The sequence below is a fragment of the Castor canadensis genome, chromosome 2 (assembly GCF_047511655.1).
Source record: "Castor canadensis chromosome 2, mCasCan1.hap1v2, whole genome shotgun sequence".
Lineage (NCBI taxonomy): Eukaryota > Metazoa > Chordata > Mammalia > Rodentia > Castoridae > Castor > Castor canadensis.
Genome location: NC_133387.1, coordinates 95,219,781 through 95,237,930, shown reverse-complemented (window position 1 = coordinate 95,237,930; position 18,150 = coordinate 95,219,781). Strand labels below are relative to the sequence as shown.

The 18,150-nt window shown below is 41.8% G+C and overlaps 1 protein-coding gene across 4 annotated transcripts in view; it reads left to right on the top strand.

Annotated features, from left to right (window-relative positions):
* Bmper (BMP binding endothelial regulator) overlaps positions 1-18,150 on the top strand; it is a 347,506-nt gene that overhangs the window by 138,513 nt on the left and 190,843 nt on the right. For all 4 annotated transcript variants that reach the window (XM_074065307.1, XM_074065308.1, XM_074065309.1 and 1 more), the window contains one exon: positions 6,834-6,933. In XM_074065307.1, the coding sequence (XP_073921408.1) occupies positions 6,834-6,933 (100 nt within the window). The remainder of the gene's footprint in view (positions 1-6,833; positions 6,934-18,150) is intronic.

The following is an 18,150-nucleotide window of genomic DNA, read 5'->3' as shown; positions in this document are numbered from 1 at the left end:
GTTTATGAGAAGCCTTCTAATATTGCCTAGGAGAAACGGGGACCCTTGTTCAAAAGTATCGTAACATTCTCTGGCTCTTTCTGGGCTGGAATTGGGTTACAATGGGGTACTTTAAGGTGAAGGTGACTGGTTTAACTTTGTGCATGAGGAGACTAGAAATTATTAGAATATAGGCATTGGTGTTGTAGCAGTTTCTCTTGGCTTCCCATCCTTGGGAAACTTGACAAAGACTTCCATGTTTCTAAAAAACAAACTCCTGTCTGAGTGATTCTGAGACTCTGCATGTGAAATACTCTTCACAATTGTGTGTTTTAGGTTAAATTTCTAATATTAAGAATTTGATTAAGGGTCAACATGTTCCATGTGTACTCACCGGATTATCTTCTGCCCTTCTCATTTGTGCTGGAAGTTACACTGTAGTCTTCTTATGGTCTGCTAGTGGCCTGTGTCTTGTTTCCCCCAAAAGCTTATCAGTTTCTGGAGATAGGACCCTTGCAGCCTGTCTCTGTCTCTCTCCTACAGCGTGGAGTGTAATGACACATGGACCAAGTCTTTTTGGCTCTTCAACTCCTTCCAAGCCTCTTCACCTCCTAGAGTTGCCAGAATGGTGGGCTGGGGCTTCCATTCTGTGACAGCTGTTGATGACAAAGAGGTAGCCTGTTGAGGATGTATATGGGTTCACTCCCATGGATATGTTCACTTGGGTGGGAAATTTTTGAAAGCAACAAATTCTGTAAGCCCCTTTCCCAAATAAGGCTCCTGTGATAGAATAGCAGAGGGGACTGTATACTATGTGTAGAAGGGAAAAGGGGGTGCTTTAGTTTAGGAGAGCAAGCCCCATGGCCACCTCTGCCTGTTGGTCCCTCTAACGACACCACCTGGCCTGTGTACATTAAGCACCTTTCCCGGCCTTCTCGATCTTTTGAAAAAGGATTTGGTACTTTGAATTTGCTTGTTTCCCAAATGACAGCCACTTGTCTCTGAGACAGGCCTTGCCTTTACAAGGGATGGCCATGGTATGACTAATGAATTGTGTGACTTGCAGGGCCAGGTCTGACTTCAGGAAACCTGTGATACTGTTTTGTAGTCTAAAAATACTGCAGACATTTCTCTTTCATCACTCTCATTGTATTAGCTGTTGTGTTCTCCTCTTCAGATTTTTTATTGCTTTTTAACATAAATGAAAGGTTAGGTAATACTTTCTGTAATCCACAAAAGGTTGGATTCTGGAAGAACCTTCGAAAAAAAGTATCTTCAAGATACTGGCTGGGAATATAGCAAGAGCATTTGAAAGACATTTTTTTTTCTGGTGGAAGAAAGCTAACAGAAGTCCTTAACACCATGCATTGCTGTCTTCTGTTCCCATTACCCCATGTCAGTGAGGGATCATTTCCCTTCTCCCTGACACTGAAAAATGTCTGGGGAAGCAGGAGCCGGCTCAGGACTGCAGTTTCCAAGACCAGGGAGCTCTGTGCTGCCATCTAGTGGCATGTCTCAGACACAGCAAACTGGCTGCCAGAATCCTGGTGGAACTTGGCTGTGGCTGGAGTTGTGGTTTGGCTCACGTCCTCAGAGTTTTGTTGCCAGCCATGTAGATTTTTCTTCATTCTTTTGCTCTCTATACCCCCTTTTACTTCTGCATGTTGACATTTCATTGAGGGTGCCTCCTGAGGGTGTGCTTTGGGTTTTGATGCATTTGATCAATATTTGCGTTCCATTGCCCAGACTCCTTTGACAGCGAGTCCATCACTGGCTGGCCCACCCTGGACAGTGGTCAACAAGGGAGACAAGACTGAGACTGAAAGATACCAAGTTTCTTACTCCTATTTTCTGATCAGGTTGATTTTGTGTGTGTGTGTGTGTGTGTGTGTGTGTGTGTGTGTGTGTATGTATGTTTTGATCTTTTCCTCTAGTGCATTTTTGCCATTATTTGTGTTTGCTTAGATCTGGGCAGACTCCAACCCCAGCTGGAATTTGGGAGAACACCTAAGATGCCAGTCTGGCTTGCAGAGGTGTGATAGGCATATACCTGTCACCATCAGAGTTGGAACTACTTTCCTGGTTACTTGAACATAGCCGGTGTCTGTAGATTTCCATAACTGGTGGTGACACAGGTCCTTGGGGTTATTCTACTCTTGGTAAACAACTCATTTCACATGCATAGGTCACCAGGAAGCTCTTCTCTGCCCTGAGGCTCACAGTGTGGACATTGTTTTGTTTAAGTCGGCCCTGAATGCTTGGGAAAGTCCAAAATTAGGTATTTAAATGACAGACCTCTCTCTGTATTGCAGACCTGCCTCTCTTATATGAGTCTGGCAAGAGTCCTAACCTTGTCTCCTCATGTGTAAACTGGGGATGATGCGGAACTTGGAGTGGAAGGATGCATGTAAGAGTCTCAGCACAGAGCATGAACTCATCATAGAAAGTGTACGGTACGGGTGGGTCAGTCCCAGAAAATGTTTTTCCCCCATATTTTTAAATACTTTTATTTTACACCTTTCCCCCTTTATCTAGCTTTTATTTCTCTTTTGTCCCACAATGTTCTTTTTATTGCATGTATTAATTGGGCCAAGGGATTTCATTTCGATATTTGCCTCTGTGCAGATAATGTTCTTTGGTCAAATTCACCCCCTCTATGGCCCTTTCTCATCCTCCTTCCCCTTTTAAAAACAGTTTATTCTGTTTTCATGCATGCAAATAAAGTATTTCAATCATTTTCATCCCCCTCTTCATTCTGTCCTTTTTCCCTCCCCCTTTCTGCTGGTTCCCAGAGTCTCCCTTTTATACTCCTGTCATTCTTTTTTTTTTTTTAAGGTCTAGATTCCTGATGTAAGAGAGAACATGAGATAATTGTCTTTCTGAGTCTGGCATATTTTTTTAACATGATAATCTCTAGTTCCATTGAGTTTCCTGAAAACAAAGTAATTTATTCTTCATGGCTGTATAATACTCCATTGTATATATGTACCACAACTTCTTTAGCTGTTCATCTGTTGATAGGCATCTAGACTAATCCCATAGTTTGGTTATTGTGACTAGTGCTACAATAAACACAGATGGGCAGGTATCTCAGCTGTATGCTGATTTAAATTCCTTTGGCTGTATGCCCAGGAATGGCATAGTAGGATCATATGATCATTTAATTAATTTTTTTGGGGGGGCCATATTGGGGCTTGAACTCAGGGCTTTGCAATTGATAAGCAGGCACTCTACCTCTTGAGCCCTGCCTCCAGCCTTATTTTTATTTTTTTGAGGAACCTCCATACAGATTTCAACTAAATTTAATGGACTAGAAGAAAATCTTTGCTAGCTAGTCATTGGATAAAAGGTTACTATCCAGAATATATAAAGAAAATATTTCTTAGATGAGAAGTGAACTGAAGGAGCCCTGTGAGAAGGAGGTGGCTGTGGAGGCCAGGGACTCCTGAGGCATGACTTCCCCTGTGTCACTGCTCACTGGAGACATTGGCTCCACGATGAGTGTTTTTGTCTCCTGGCAAAATCTTGCACGCAAGGCAAGTGGCCCTAATTAACCTGTGTTTGCATTTACCCTGGAGCTATGGGACTTAATTAAGGAGAGGAGGAATCAGTCTCCCACCAGCGAGTCTCTGAAGTTTTCAGTTTTTTCTTTGAGGACCTGAGATTTTTAGCATACCTTCATTTTCATGCCAACCTGCTACCAGGGGATGAGCACATAATGATAGTTCCACACAATGCTAGCCCTGATCTGATATAAAAAACTCCAGGTGCAATCAGAAAGGAGAAAATTCCCGCTCTAACTACAGTTTAGTTTTAGATTTGTTCTTTCTCTGTCCCTGTCTCTCTCTCTCTAATTCTCACTCTCTCTCTCTCTCTCTGTGTATGTGTGCACACGCATGCGAGCGCACATGCACAAAAATTTCCAGATGTGAATCTACAAGCCATCTGGTTAGAATAACATTTGTGCTGGACTGTAATTACAAGCTATTTATTATGAATCTTGGGATCCTGTTATGGATTTTGACTGGCTCCCAGGTTTCTAATTTAGCAGAGCTCCTAGATTTAAAAGAGTGTGTGCCTTCCTCTTTATCCGATCCCAAATTGTATCTTCGCACCACTCAGCCAGCTCCAAGTGCTTCGATTCCCTGTGTCTTCAAATTCTTCCTTGCAGAGAAGAGTCGCACTTGGGTGTGGCTTTCCATAAGTCTGCAGCCAGGTTTGCTAAACGGATAAAGTCATGAAGTTGTGGTAACAGAAGCTCTGCTCGTGAAGACGCTCAAGTCACATGCATCCTTGCACCTGATGGTTATCCGATGCCTCTGGTAGAGTAAGACTGATGATATTTTAAAACTGTATGTTCTTAATCTGAACCTTTGTTAGGTTTGTAATTTAAGAAAAGTTACAAAAACACAACTATGAAGCCAGGCACTGGTGGCTCATGCCTATAATATTAGTTACTCAGGAGGTTTGCAGTTCGAGACCAGTCCAGGCAAAATAGCTTGTGAGACCCCAACTCGATGGGAAAATACTGGGTGTGGTGGTATGCTCCTGTTAATCCAGTTACTCAAGAAGCTTAAAATAGGAGGATTACCATCCAGGCTGGGCAAAAGCAAGATCCTATCTCCAAAACAACCAAGGGCAAAAAGGGCTGGATGCGTGGCTCTAATGTCAGAGCGCCTGCTTAGTGAGTACAAAGCCTTGAGTTCAAACCTCAGCACACAAGAAAATACGAGCATGATGTAATTAGCCTCGATCCCACCATCATTTTGAAGAAAAGAGTGAAAGAAAGAGTTTTGGAGGGCTTAGAGCCAGCACGCCTGCTCTGTTCACAAAGGAACAGTGGACAGCCTTATTAGGGCTGAGGACACTCTCCCCATAGCTGTGCTTCTCAACCCTGGTACTCTGCAATTACTGGGGAGCAGAGCCCTTAGCTTAATCAGATTGAGCTGCAGGGGGTGGGGCCGGAGGCAGCCCCAACCTTTGTTAAGAACTCCATGGGCCTGCAATTTGCAGTTAAGGATGAGGACTACTGTCTCATAGGCTCTGAAGGAGTAAATAAGGTTAGCCCAGTGGGGGCACTTAACAAAGAGCAGACAAAAACAAAATAAAACAAATTCCCCCCAAACAGGAAATGAGAAGGTGGGGGGAGGGAGATAGAGAAAGAAATTACTCAGGCTAACCATGTCCTTCCACCCTATATGGACAACCAATAAATGAAAAAAACAGAAAGCCAGCAACATTAGCCAGGCAGGAGTGGGGGTCCGGGTGGCTGTAGATTGATGTCCTTTCTCTGGATAGCTGGGCCAGTCTTGGGACAGGACAGCCTCAGGAATATTTCCACGGGTCAGGGTGAACCTCAGGTACCTTGCTAATACAAGGGTAGGAAAATAACAAGACCAAGGTAGATGCAGAGCTGTTGGAAGGCAGGCACAGCCCTCTCCCTGCCCCCTCTCACTCACTCTGGGGGGAGTTGTGATGGTGAGTCTAGTAAGTGGAGTTCTGGGACTTAATAGAGGTTCCGATGATTTGAAAGGACAGGGGTGAGAATATCTTGGAGGCTGTAGAACGTCAGAGAATTTGAGGGCAATACAGAAGAGAAAGTGATGAGTTTTTATCTTAGAACTATATGCGCTTGGCTTGGGCTGCAGTACACACGTGTGCACACGTACTCCTATCCCACTCCCACAGTCACAGGTGCATATCTCCCCAGTTTTGGGCTAGAGACAGTGAGATCTTCCTTTGACTCGTGATATTGAAGCTTACTGGAAACATTTGTGAATCTCCTTGAGGTTGTTGTCAGGGCTAAGTTAGGATTTCTCATATACATATTCCAGGAGGGCCGCAGGTTGATTTGAAGGTGAGCAGAGATGGTCAGTTGTTCTTCTCCAACTTAGCCTCACATCAGGCAAAGAAGGCCACAGCACTGGCCTTCAGCCAGGGTAGGGCATGGTGCATGTTCATTTGTGATTTCCACCTCTAACTGCAAAGCTGTGTGAAATTGAAAAAGTTGGCTGTTTCCTCTGAGCACAGTTTTCCTATCTATAAAATGGGAATAATGACAATATTTGTCTCACAGGATTTAAATGAAAATGAAAATCATGGTATGAGCTTGTTAGAGCTCGGATCTTGATCATATTTTTTGACCTACTCTTTTTGGAATAGGTGCATATACTCCCTATGGATTCAGGCTTCCCCATCATGTTTGGATCGTCTCTGACACATTTTAACAGCTAACCTTTCAGGATAAAACCAAAGATGCAAATGCTTACCACACTTTCATTAGCATAAGTGCTAATGTAAAGCAGCTGTCCCACAGCTATAAAACACTGAGGACTGTGTCTCTGTTTGGCATGTGGAATATTATTTCTTCTCTTACTGAGTCGATTCAATACTCAACTTTGTCATTATTTGAGTTGGAACTTTAGATTGGTGCATTTTAATGCACGCTACTATTAAGAATTGTTGGACAGCCATGAGAAAATATTTTTGTTCTCACGATGCAGTCCTGGTCCAGGTAGCCAAAATGAGCAAAATATGATTTACACAAATATTATCATTTCTGGAGCGTGTACTAAGAAGAAACTTCAGAGTGGGGCTGGAGAAAGCTCCCCTGCTCTGCATTCGGTTATCTGGGGGCAGAGCTGGCTTTTAAAGAAGGGACCTTTCAGCCTTCCTCTCCAGAAGTCCTGTGTGTGTGGTTCTGTTGCAGGGAGAGAACAGGTCTATCTGACAACCTAAGGTCTTCTTGCCAAAATTAAGGCAAGATAGGAAGAGGAAGACTGCAGATGTGGGTCAGGATTTCAGTGATTCTGTTTGAAGTTGATTCAGAATGTCTCTTGCCTCTTTCTACCTAGAACAAAGAAGTGACATGTAAGAGAGAGAAGTGCCCAGTGCTGTCCCGAGACTGTGCCCTGGCCATCAAGCAAAGGGGTGCCTGCTGTGAGCGCTGCAAAGGTCAGTTCTGTCTTGGCTGCCTTCTCTGCTACAGGCAGTTTTATTTCTTTCTCTCACCTTTCTTTTCATTCAGCTACTGGCTGGGGTGCAGATGGGTGTTAGGAGGGAAGCTCGTGTGTGTGTGTGTGCGCGTGCGCGTGCATGTGTGTGTGTGTGTGTGTGCATGTGTGCGCGCGTGCGCGTGCATGTGTGTGTGTGTGCGCATGTGTGTGTGTGTGTGCGCATGTGTGTGTGTGTGTGTGTGCGTGTGTGTGTGTGCATATGTGTGTGTGTGTGCATGTGTGTGTGTGTGCGTATATGTCTGTGTTGGGGACTGTAGGAAAGAGACTTCCCTGTGAAGGGATGAAGGTATACTGAACCTTTGCATATTTGGTTTATTTTTTAAGGCAAGTTGTTAAAATGTCACAGAGAAGATGCATACATGAAGCCGCTGCGATTTTGTGCACATGCAGATGAACATATTTTTGTCAACAAGTTTCAACACTTGGTTTTTCCAGGCTCCACACTAGGCATTCCCTCCTCTGCCAGAGGAGTCTTTAAACCCAAATTTTTATCATTTTAGTCCCTATTAAATTTTTAGCTCCTCTGCTTGTCCTTGAAGCTGCTCTAAAATCTCCTTACCCCAACCCCAGTGCCCACGGCCCTCCAGCAGGCACGCTTTGTCTGGAACGCATTGTCCTAGTCTTGCCTGCTGTTGGGCTTCACCCAGTCCTTTCCTCCCAGCCTGGCCAAAGCTGCCCGTGCCCATGGCCCCAGTTTTCATTTGACACTTGTCCTTATGAATTTCTGTAGCACACAGAAGTTTCCATGAATACTTTAGCCACGTGCTCTTCCCTCTTTGCTGTTTCATTTGTGTTGAGTACAAGTGCATGAAGGCAGGAGCAAGGTCTGTGACATTGTGTGGTGTTCATGCAAACAGAGCATCACAGTGTGGGAGCACCCAGGAAGCAACGTAAGGGCAAGAGTTTAGTATGTGGACTTGGAGCCGGGCTGCCAAGTCAGAGCCCAACTGCATTGGCTGGAATAGTGTTCTCGAAACTTTTATGTACACTCAGAATCTCAGAAAATGTGACCTTATTTGGAAATAGAATCTTTGCAGGTATGATTAGTTAAGAAGAGGTCATACTGGATAGGGTGGCTCCATGTCCCATGTGTGTCATTATAAAAAGAGAAAGAGACAGACACACAGAAGAGGGCCATGGGACCAGAGAGGCAGAGGCTGGAGTGATGCTGTCACAAGCGTAGGAGCATGTGGGGCCATTAGGCAAGAGGCTTCCCCCTGGTGCCTTCAGATAGACCACTGCCTGCCATATTGATTTTGGATTCATAGTCACCAGAAACGTGAGTGAATAAATTCTTGCCTTTTTCTAATCATTACTTTTATTCGATACATACTATCCATACACATTTAGAAGATACAATATGGTATTTCAGTTCATGTCTACAATGTGTAATGATAAGATTAGGACATTCAGCATACCTATCACTTCAAACATTTATCAGTTGTCTGTGTTGGGAGCATTTCAAATCCATTCCTCTGGCTATTTTGAAATATGCAATAAATTATTGTCAACTATTGCCACCCTACTGTTCTATAGAACACCAGAACTTACTCCTTTTGTCTAACTGCAGTTTTATACCCAATAACCAACCTCTTTTTATTCCCCCTTTACCTTATCTTCTGGTAATCCCTATTCTACTCTCTACTTTGATTTCTGTGATCTTGAGCTGCCATGTTTGTGGTAATATATATGCTAGCCACAGGAAGGCACTCATCACCATATTTGTGGGTGATGACATGGAGTTTTGCTCCACCCCAGTCCCTTACCTGTCAAATGAGGATAATAATAGTGTTGGAGGGAATAAAATGGGAAGATACATGCTAAGTGCTTAACGCCATGCCTGTGTGTAAATGTTTCTTAATTAATAGAAGTAGCATTGGTGACAAGCTTTTGGTTTGTTCCTCAGTACACACAGGGAACTTTCAGCTGCTGTAATGGTTAAAGTGTGTAAACCTCCTCTCTTTCTTGTCCAGTTACTTCCTGTCTCTTCACCCTTTCCTTTAAATGTCCTAATCTTCCAAGGGAAAGAAAGAGAAACACATTTTCTGAGCATGCTTTTGAAGCTTACCAAGATAAGACCAATGAGTCCAGTGTCCTGAGTTCTCATTCTAACAATGACCTTAAGACATTTTTTTGGGGGGGAGGATGAAAGGGTGTCAAGAATCCTACTCCATCTGGAAGTGGACCTATGAGAGACTCCTGAATAGGTCTGACATTTCAGTGGCTCTGAAGTAGACATTAGAGATTCAGTCCTCATTTCTTCTCTTTCTAACCTAGAATACAGTGGTCATTGCATGGGTTTTAAGGGACGCAGCTATATTCATTCCCAGAATTTTGGTTCACTTATGTTTTTCTTATTCGAATAGTAACATGCTTTTGGAGAAGTTTTGAAAAATAGTCTAAACAGTGGAAAAGCAGAAAAGGATTTACTCACCATCTCACCATGTAGAAATTAATATACTCTGTATGTTAAAATTAAAAAATTGTTACTGTTTAGCATGTTTCTTTCTACATTTTTCCGTGTAAAAGTCCTTACACGGTTGTCATCTTACTGTTCAGATTGTGTTAGTTCTATTTTTTTCTAGCTTAACATTAGGACATAACATCCCCGTTCATTTGGATGTATTGTCCTTACTAGTTACATGAGATTCAGTTGTAGGTAAGTATGAGCATTTCTGTGGTCATTTTTGGGCACTTAGGTTGTATCCTTTAGCCTTGGGTAAGGATAAAGACAAGAAACTGAAGCTAAAGAGCATTGTGCAATAAAGGAATAAAGACCAAAAAGACAACCTCAAGAGTGGCTGTGAGGACAGCACAGATCTTGGTATTAACCTGGAGGCTAGTTTGGCTTTGGTCCCCTAAAGAGTCTGGCCAATCCCTCGAAACCCTTGGTACCCTCTGTTCACTGGGGAAACACGATAATGAATCATAAGTGTAGCAGAAATTCTGAGCCAGGAGCAACAGCTGTGTTTCTGCTGTCGTCTAACAAGCTTCTACACACTAATACTGGGAATCTGCCTTTTCTTCCCCAATGAGAGCCATTCAGTAGAATCCTATTAGCACAGAAGTTTGCTGCAAACACTTGATGTTAGAACCAAGTGATATGTAGGCCAAATTGGCTCAGTATTGAAAAATTTAATCAAGTTAGGGAAAAATGTACATGACATATACTATATAAAATATAATATGCAATTAATTTTTATTAGTGAAGAAATCAAGCCTCATTGTTCGGATCAGTTATTATGTTGTAACAGGAGAGCAAACAGATGGAAGCCTTCTGTGTTTAAAGGTATCGATGCTCTGAGGCTCTGCCTGGTGTAGCTGATCACAGATGGGGGGTTCAGTCCTCTTGCAGAGGTGTGCACAGCCTTGCCCAACCTGGAAGAGTGGGTGCAGGATGTGACTCTCTTGACCGTTTTAGAGGAGGTGGCTGTTGGGAACAACTTCCTCTCAAGTATAGGGGAAGGTGAAATCTAGTTTTGCTAACTGGGTGAAGTAGTAGTAAGAGCTTGCTGGTTGCTTTGAGGATCCTCGAGTATCTTTCTTATTTGTCATCCCTTTACCCAAGAGAATCGCGTGTATGTTTCTCAAAATGTAATGGAGCATGTAGCCAGAGTCACCAAGATTGTCATCACATCAAAATAGCTGGGAATACTCGGAGCATGGTTCGGAATCTTCCCACAGTATTGTGGCAGGTATTATCCTAGCCCATTTTAGCATGAAAAAATGGTGACACTGAGAGGTTTGCTGACTTGCTCAAAGTCACAGAGCTAGAAAGCCACAAAGGGACAGACTTGGGTGGTCTCTCCATTGGGCTCACAAGTGCTGTATCAGAAGCTGTGGGCCTAGGTTCCTCCACCTATGTTTTCAAGTCTCCTCTGAGATTTCCCTGTAGACCAAGGTTGAAGGATCACTGCTTCCAGATGAAGGAAGGAAAGGAAGTCAGAGTGTTAGCTTTCTGGATGAAGAAATTAGAACCTTATCTTGAAAGGGTGATAGTCAATATCAATGAAAGGCTGAGAAATATCTTTGCGTTTTGTAGCTGAGAGGCCATGTTGCTGACCATTTGCTTACTTCCAACTTTGATGACTTTGCATCACTGGAATGATGACATAAGAAATGATGACATAAGAAATAAAACAAGAAGATCTAACTTTGATGTTGACGTGTTGACAAATGCATACCAGAAGTCTTTCTCAGTTATCCTATTGGGGCACATGTGGAGGTGGGGGTACTGGAACCCCAGGAACTGGCTAACTATCTCCCACTGTCAGGACTTTCTTTTCTAACTTCTCTCTCTTCCTTCCTTAGCACAATTGCATCTAGTTTTAACTTTAATTAGATAACTACATTATCAGAATAAAACATTTAAGTAGGAAAGTGAAATATGTCCTTTTTGAACTTATAAAAACCCACTGTGCAGATATAACAACTGTTAGGAATTTGTTGTGTTCTTCCCAGACCTTTCGTACTTTATTACACATACATGTAATTTTATATGTGTGCTTTCATTTGTACAGGAATGGAATAAAACAGTTCATATGCTTTTGCAGTGTGCTTTTCTAAAGAAGAAATTTCAACAATCAAATGTCTTAGGAATTTCCCAGGCCAGTTACTGCTTTTTTCAACTGTCATATGGATTACATAGCATCGATGTACAACAATTAATTTAAGGTTTCCCTACTGACAAATGTTTGGGCTTTTGGTTTTTGCCAGACAGCGGGAGCCAACGTGCCATACTTGCTGTGCTCTCGTGTCTGTTCTTCAGGGACAGAGACCCGGGAACCAGAGTGCTGGAAGAGGCTAAATTTTGGACATTATTAAATGGAGATGAGAAAAGCAAGGCGTTTCCTTGAGAGTTTGTAAGTCCTTCCTTCCTGAAAGATGGTGGAGTTGGGAGGGAGAGGTAGCAATAGACATGGCAAAAACGTAGACTTAGTAGCTGGCCAGTTTTTGCCTTAAAAACTTGTTGTTCACTGCTGGTCCCCTCATTTCCATTCTGTCATTTTATTTATTTATTTTATAAATTTTTTTGTGGTAAAAATATAGTAAAGTTTATTAGGAAAGAAATTTACTATAATAGAATAAAAATGGAGAGAAATGGAAAAAAGAGAGAAACATTTCCTGCTCCCATGCAGGAAATGGAGCAAAGACTTAAGGTGGTGGCCCCCATCTCTTAGTCCTGTACTGGTCAGAGATACCCATTCTGCCATTTAGGACTGCAACACTCACACTCTGACCCCAGTTCTGCTTCCCTCTTATTATGCTGGATATTTTCCTCCTGGTTGTGGCTGAGAAATGCTATCCAGCGCCCATTAAAGAGCCTCATTGAAGGTTGTCAGTTGCAAAAATGTTTTCCCATAGATTACAGATGCACTTATAGAAGGAGGCAAGTTCAATCTGAATGATACTATTTTCACAGAATTGGGTCCAGTTCTGCAGAACTGTAGTAATAGAACTCACTAAAAGTAAGAATAGATGCTAGATGAAGGAAGTGGGGACGTTTTACCTAAGAATGATTTTTCAGTGATGAATATGTTACTGTCATTCACACCATTCTTATCATATGACACCTGCTGCATTTGAAGTCTTAGAGGGAGTCTGTATTATTCTGTTTTTGTTTGTTTGTTTTATTACTTCTCCATGGAGAAAGTGTGGAGAGAAGAAGGCATATTATTATCTCATTCTTTCTTAACCAGTCTTTCTTAAGTCTCTTAAGATATTTGGGCCATTTGAAGTTCCATGTATTCTTCTGTCTTTATATATACATTCTTATGTGTACCTCTTGTTGGCCACTCCGGTAATTAACGTGTGTTATTTATTTAGAATTATGTGGAGCCTCGTTTCATTCCTTTACATAATTTTGGAACTTTATATGTATCATTTCTTAGTCTCTAAGACCTGCTTATTCATTCTTCATGGGTCTCTAGGGATCATGATCACTCTTCATTAGCAGCCATGCTGCTGGTCAGGCACACAGTTCTTCAGTGACGACCTTGTTCCTACCTGAAAACATGATCTTGTCTAGGTTGGTGATGTTGAAAAGTCTTACATGAATTGTATCTCCTGAGAGCTCTCACCCCAAGGCCCACGAAGGCTCTGAGCCTCTGACTTTGCAGTGGAAGCCCTGTGGGTTGTGAAGTGTTACTGTCTAGTACATGTAACATTTACCCTATCTGCTATTTCATGGATATACCAGTAGCATTTGTTTTCCCCATTGCTGGATATCAGATTAGTTTAGCTTACGCTCATCACTTTGTCCTCACAACAGTGAGGTAATTTCTCTTTATTATCGTATTATAGGAGAACTGAGGGCCTAGAAAATTTAAGCCATTTGTTGCCAAGGTGTTATTTTTCCAAAGATCAAGAAAGGGTGACCATGGCCTCACAGAGCTCGCTGTGCTAAGAGGCACAGAGAAATAGCAACCAGTGTGGAAGTTGTCTAGAGATGGCATGCTAGGATATTCAGGGAAAGGGGAAGAGGATGGCTACAGGACGAGGGATCAGGAATTGTGCCTGGGAGGGCTTTGTAGAAGAGGCAACACATTTTTGTGGACAAACAGAAGTTAGTTATGTCTACAGAGGGCTGGCTTGGGAAAGCTCCCAGGTGAAGGTCATGGTCCACACAAAGGTCACCTGCCACCCCAGGTCACCTCGGGAAGGGTAGAGGGGCCAGACTATAAAGCAACAGAATCTTATCCTAACTTCTATTCATTTTCCTCTGAAAAGGATGCTGATACTGATGAGGAAGTGGTGGAGTGAATCTACTTGAGGACAGAAATATAACTACTCATATTTCCAAAGTGTTCTCAGAAAGATTTTGTGTATGTGTGACTGCATGCACTTGTGTTCCTTCTTGCTTTAATCGGATTGCTCATATGTTCCATTTATTCATTAATTCAGCAAGTATTTACTGATCCATGTGCCAGGTATTTAATGGGATGGTGCTGCTAACCAAATTGTTCTTATATGAAGCCAGAATATTCCCTAAAATAACAAAAAAAGTAAGTAAATTATAACTAATTCCTCACAAGCAAGTATTTCAGTTTACTCTTGAGGTTATTTTAATGTTAATAATGGTCACAAATTTTTATACAAATAGCCTAATAACTGGACAAAAGATTAATCTAATTTGAAAAAACTCACTATTGTTTGATGAAAACAAATGAGATCATTGTGAGTTAAACACATGGGTTTGGCAGCTTTTCTGTATTTACTTGGACTGAAAATCACCCTTTAATTTGGGGTTCTTTCATGAACAATAATGTATTTGTTATCTGAGTATATATGTTTGCTATTAGTGGATCATAAATGAATAAGGTGTGTTTCAAATTTTATAGGACAAATTCCATCCTCTTTCTTCACAGAGAGCATGAAATATTAATTGTCTGCAATACTTTGACGAAAGATAGAAAAAATAGTCCTTCATTTGTCAGGTGGAGTTTGTTTTCCACAATCTTCTCTTGTCTTCAGTTGCTCTGTGCTTTGTCTTGTTTTTCTATGGGTTGTGATTCTAGGTGTTGCACTGTTAAAATAGTTTTAACTTTTATATTCGATTTGAAAAATGTCCTTAAAAGGAAAGAAAGAGGCAAAATATTAGTTTTACACACTAATTCCAAGATCAGGTGAACCACCCTAGATTCTGATTAGTTAGAGTTAGCCATCCCTGGGGAGGGTTAAGGGAACTGAGCTCACTTATATAGACCAAGTAATGATCATAGTTAAAGAGGGCTATGAATAATGGCACTAGGTTTAGCATTATTAATTACAGGTTGCCATTCCAGCAGTACAAGGTCATGAATAAGGCATCTTTTCTCAGTGCTATGACTAGGAAGATGATTATGCCTTTCAGAATATTGCTATGTGGCTATTTTGGAGACAGTCACTTACCACATATAGGAATATACATTTCAGACATCTTATATAAGAATAATCATACTCTGTTGACAGTAAATTGTCCTATTGTTTAGATGTTTTAAGATGGAAAGGCTGAGTTAACCATGTGCCAATCTGGTGGTTTGCTTTTAACCAAACTCCTTTTGGCCGTCATAACCATGCATTGGGTGTCTCCTAAACAAAAGAGTGTTCTTTCTTCAACCTCTGTCTTCCTCAACCTCTATTTTCTTCCGTTTGGACCTGACCAAGTTTCCTGGCAGTTATGATGTGTGAGCAACCTGGGGATTGTTTGCCCCAGGTTTTGCATCCCAAATAAGGTAGGACCTGCTTTCAGTCATTCAAACTGTACTGTGAATAATTGAATTTTGAGAGAATATTTTGGAAAAAAAGACCAAGCACAGGCTTGGATTTTCATAGATATTGCTGTTTCCATTCTGAGGTGTTGGTTCATATTATTCTGAGTTAGTGGATGGATAAGCTACCACATTTAGAGAGATCTGACCATTGTTGAGAGGTAGAGGGGGACCCAGATTCTTAATATCACATTATTTCCTAGAGTCACATTGCATGTGAGATCAGAAGGGAGGAGGACACCTCAGAGTCAGGAGGGGTCTAGAGATAAGACAGACAGGGTCGCCTGTGTGAGTTTTGCGTATCTGCAGCCTTTTCCTTCCTACCCTTTTTCCCTCCATGGCTTTTTATAGCCTGGGGGACCAACAATTTGAAAGGAAGTTCATAGGGCACAGAAGCTTGTAGAGGTGACTGAAAACAACATGAGACTTCAGAGGCAGTAGCATTATTCTTCCTAATGGCATTTTTTGAGAACCCCTAACAATTTTTTTTTCCCCTATTCAGTAACCACAACTGTTGATAACTGCAGCAGTGCTCCAGTGAGACAGTTTAGATAAGCTTTGTGGGTATTGAGATGGGATTTTGGTATGTTTCTTAGGCTGATCTTGAGCTCATAGGTTCAAGGAATCCTCCTGCCTCAGCCTCTGGAGTAGGTGGAACTATAAGTGTGTACCACTACATCTGGCTTAAATAATTTTAATAGATAATACATTCACACAATTAAAAGTATAATATAATCTTATAAAAACAAGGTTCCCTGTCATTCTTGACCCCTCTATCCTACATCCTTTCCTAGAGACTACTTCTGTATCAGATACCTAGGGATCCTTCCAGAGTCAGCCTCTCTTTATAGTGGGGTGTGTGTGTATGTGTGTGTATCTGTCTGTCTGTCTGTCTGTGTTTGTGTCTGGATGATCTCCAGCCACATAATGTCTCATAGCTGTTTTAGTGCTGACTCCCTGCCCTGTCACTTAAAACAGCTTGGGGAAATGCATTGCCTACCTCTGAGCAGTTGCCTTTATAATGATTTGGAGCTTAGGAAACTTCTGAAGTATTTTTTGATGAAAGTGTCAGATTCTGGAATGCCTGCATATATATTTTACCCTGCGCAGTATAACTAATTTTATCTACCCAGCTCCAGAAATTTGAGTGGAGGTTGTTAGTATATTAAGACAAGACCAAAACAAAACAAAACACACAAGGATTTCTTCCCTTATTCTTTATTCCTAACTGAAAAAAGATGTATAAAATATTGTAATTCCTAGATTGCCTACCCATAATATAAACCAGGCTACTTTGCCTTTTAAATAAAAATGACCCTACTTGTTTAGAAGGACCTTGTTAACATTAAAATCATACTTTACAAAAATTCGCTTTTGTTGTTAAAACTAAGGAAACTTAAAACAGAGATCGGCTTTCCCTGTCAAATTTGTCTCAATCCATTTTCTCAGGAGTTTTGCTTTTCAGATTTTGTAGGATTTTGGAAGGCAGTTTAAGTGGAGAGTCTGTGGTTGCCTTTAAGTTAGGAGATTATATTTCTAAAGCTTGCCCCTGAGTTTGGGTGCATCAGTTTTCATTCTTCTAACCTGGGCCAAGGCGAGAATGTTGCTCATTGTGACAGAGGAGAACCGTGGCTCTGGTCTCCCTGTTATTACCTATGCAAAGAGCCTGTAGGCTTATCACAACACAGGTGTTCTTTCCAGAGCTAGCAGCTTAACACAGTTGTTTTCTGCTGCTGATGCCCAGAGTATTAATTTTCTATTGATGCATAGGTAGTTGTGACAAACTTAATTATGTAAAATAATATTTATTATTACAGTTTGCAAAGGTTAAGATTCTGGGCATGCAATTTAGCTGGGCCTCTCAATGCTGCAATCTGGCATCAGCCTGGGGTCTCATCTGAGGCTCAAAGTCCTCTTCTTAGCTCATGTGGTGGTCAGTAGAATTCTGTTTCTTGCAGCTATAGAACAGATTCCTTCTTCAATGCCAGCAGGAGAGTATCTCCTAGATATTCTTGTATCTATAAGTCTTGTATACCCATTTTAAGGGATCATATACTAGCTCAGGCCCACTCAGGATAATCTCAAGTAAGTCATAGTCAAAACTGATTAGAAACTATATTTACACAGTATAATCTCCTCCTCCTCCTTGCCAGGTAGCATTTCCTAATCTCAGGGATGGCATCCATCCCATTCACGGGTCTTGTCCATACTCAAGGGAGGAATTACACAAGGTAGATGGGAGTGGAATCCACGAACCCAGCTTAGAATTCTGCCAACCATACTAAGATCCATTTCTGGACTGATGCAAGTAGAAACATCCAGGACTGCAAACATTAAGTCCTAGCAAATGCTTGCTCTTTGCCACTCCTACTTCTCTCTGCTTAGGTGACCACCAAACCTGCAAGGTCTGGCCCCACTCACCACTTCTTGTTCTGCATTCTTTCCGGTGGGAGACTTTTGTGTTTACTTGTATAATTTTTTCTTTTTAAACAAAGGGGCCTCAACAACGCCAGGCAAGCACTCTGTCACTGAACCGTATCTCCTCTCCGGTAGGAGACTCTTGTAGATTCCTGCCATGGCGTTTTGCTTGCATTGCATTTTCCTCCCTATGCCACCTGGCCAACTTTGGTCCTTTCTTCAGATCTCACCTCATGCTTTGCTTCCTGGCAATCCGTGGCCACTTGCTGTGGAGCTAAGTGCCCCTCCCTCTTATTGCAGCCATAGTTCTGATTTAGCATTTCGATTTTCTGGAGAGCTTACTACACTGCCAGTTCTATGAGGGTAGGGCTATAGTTTCCTCAGTCCTGCTCATGTGACTGGCACACAACGGGTGTCAACTGAACCTATGTAGGAAGAAGGAGGCAAAAAGGAGAGGAAAATGGGAGCAGATTCCAGTTTTTCTAGGT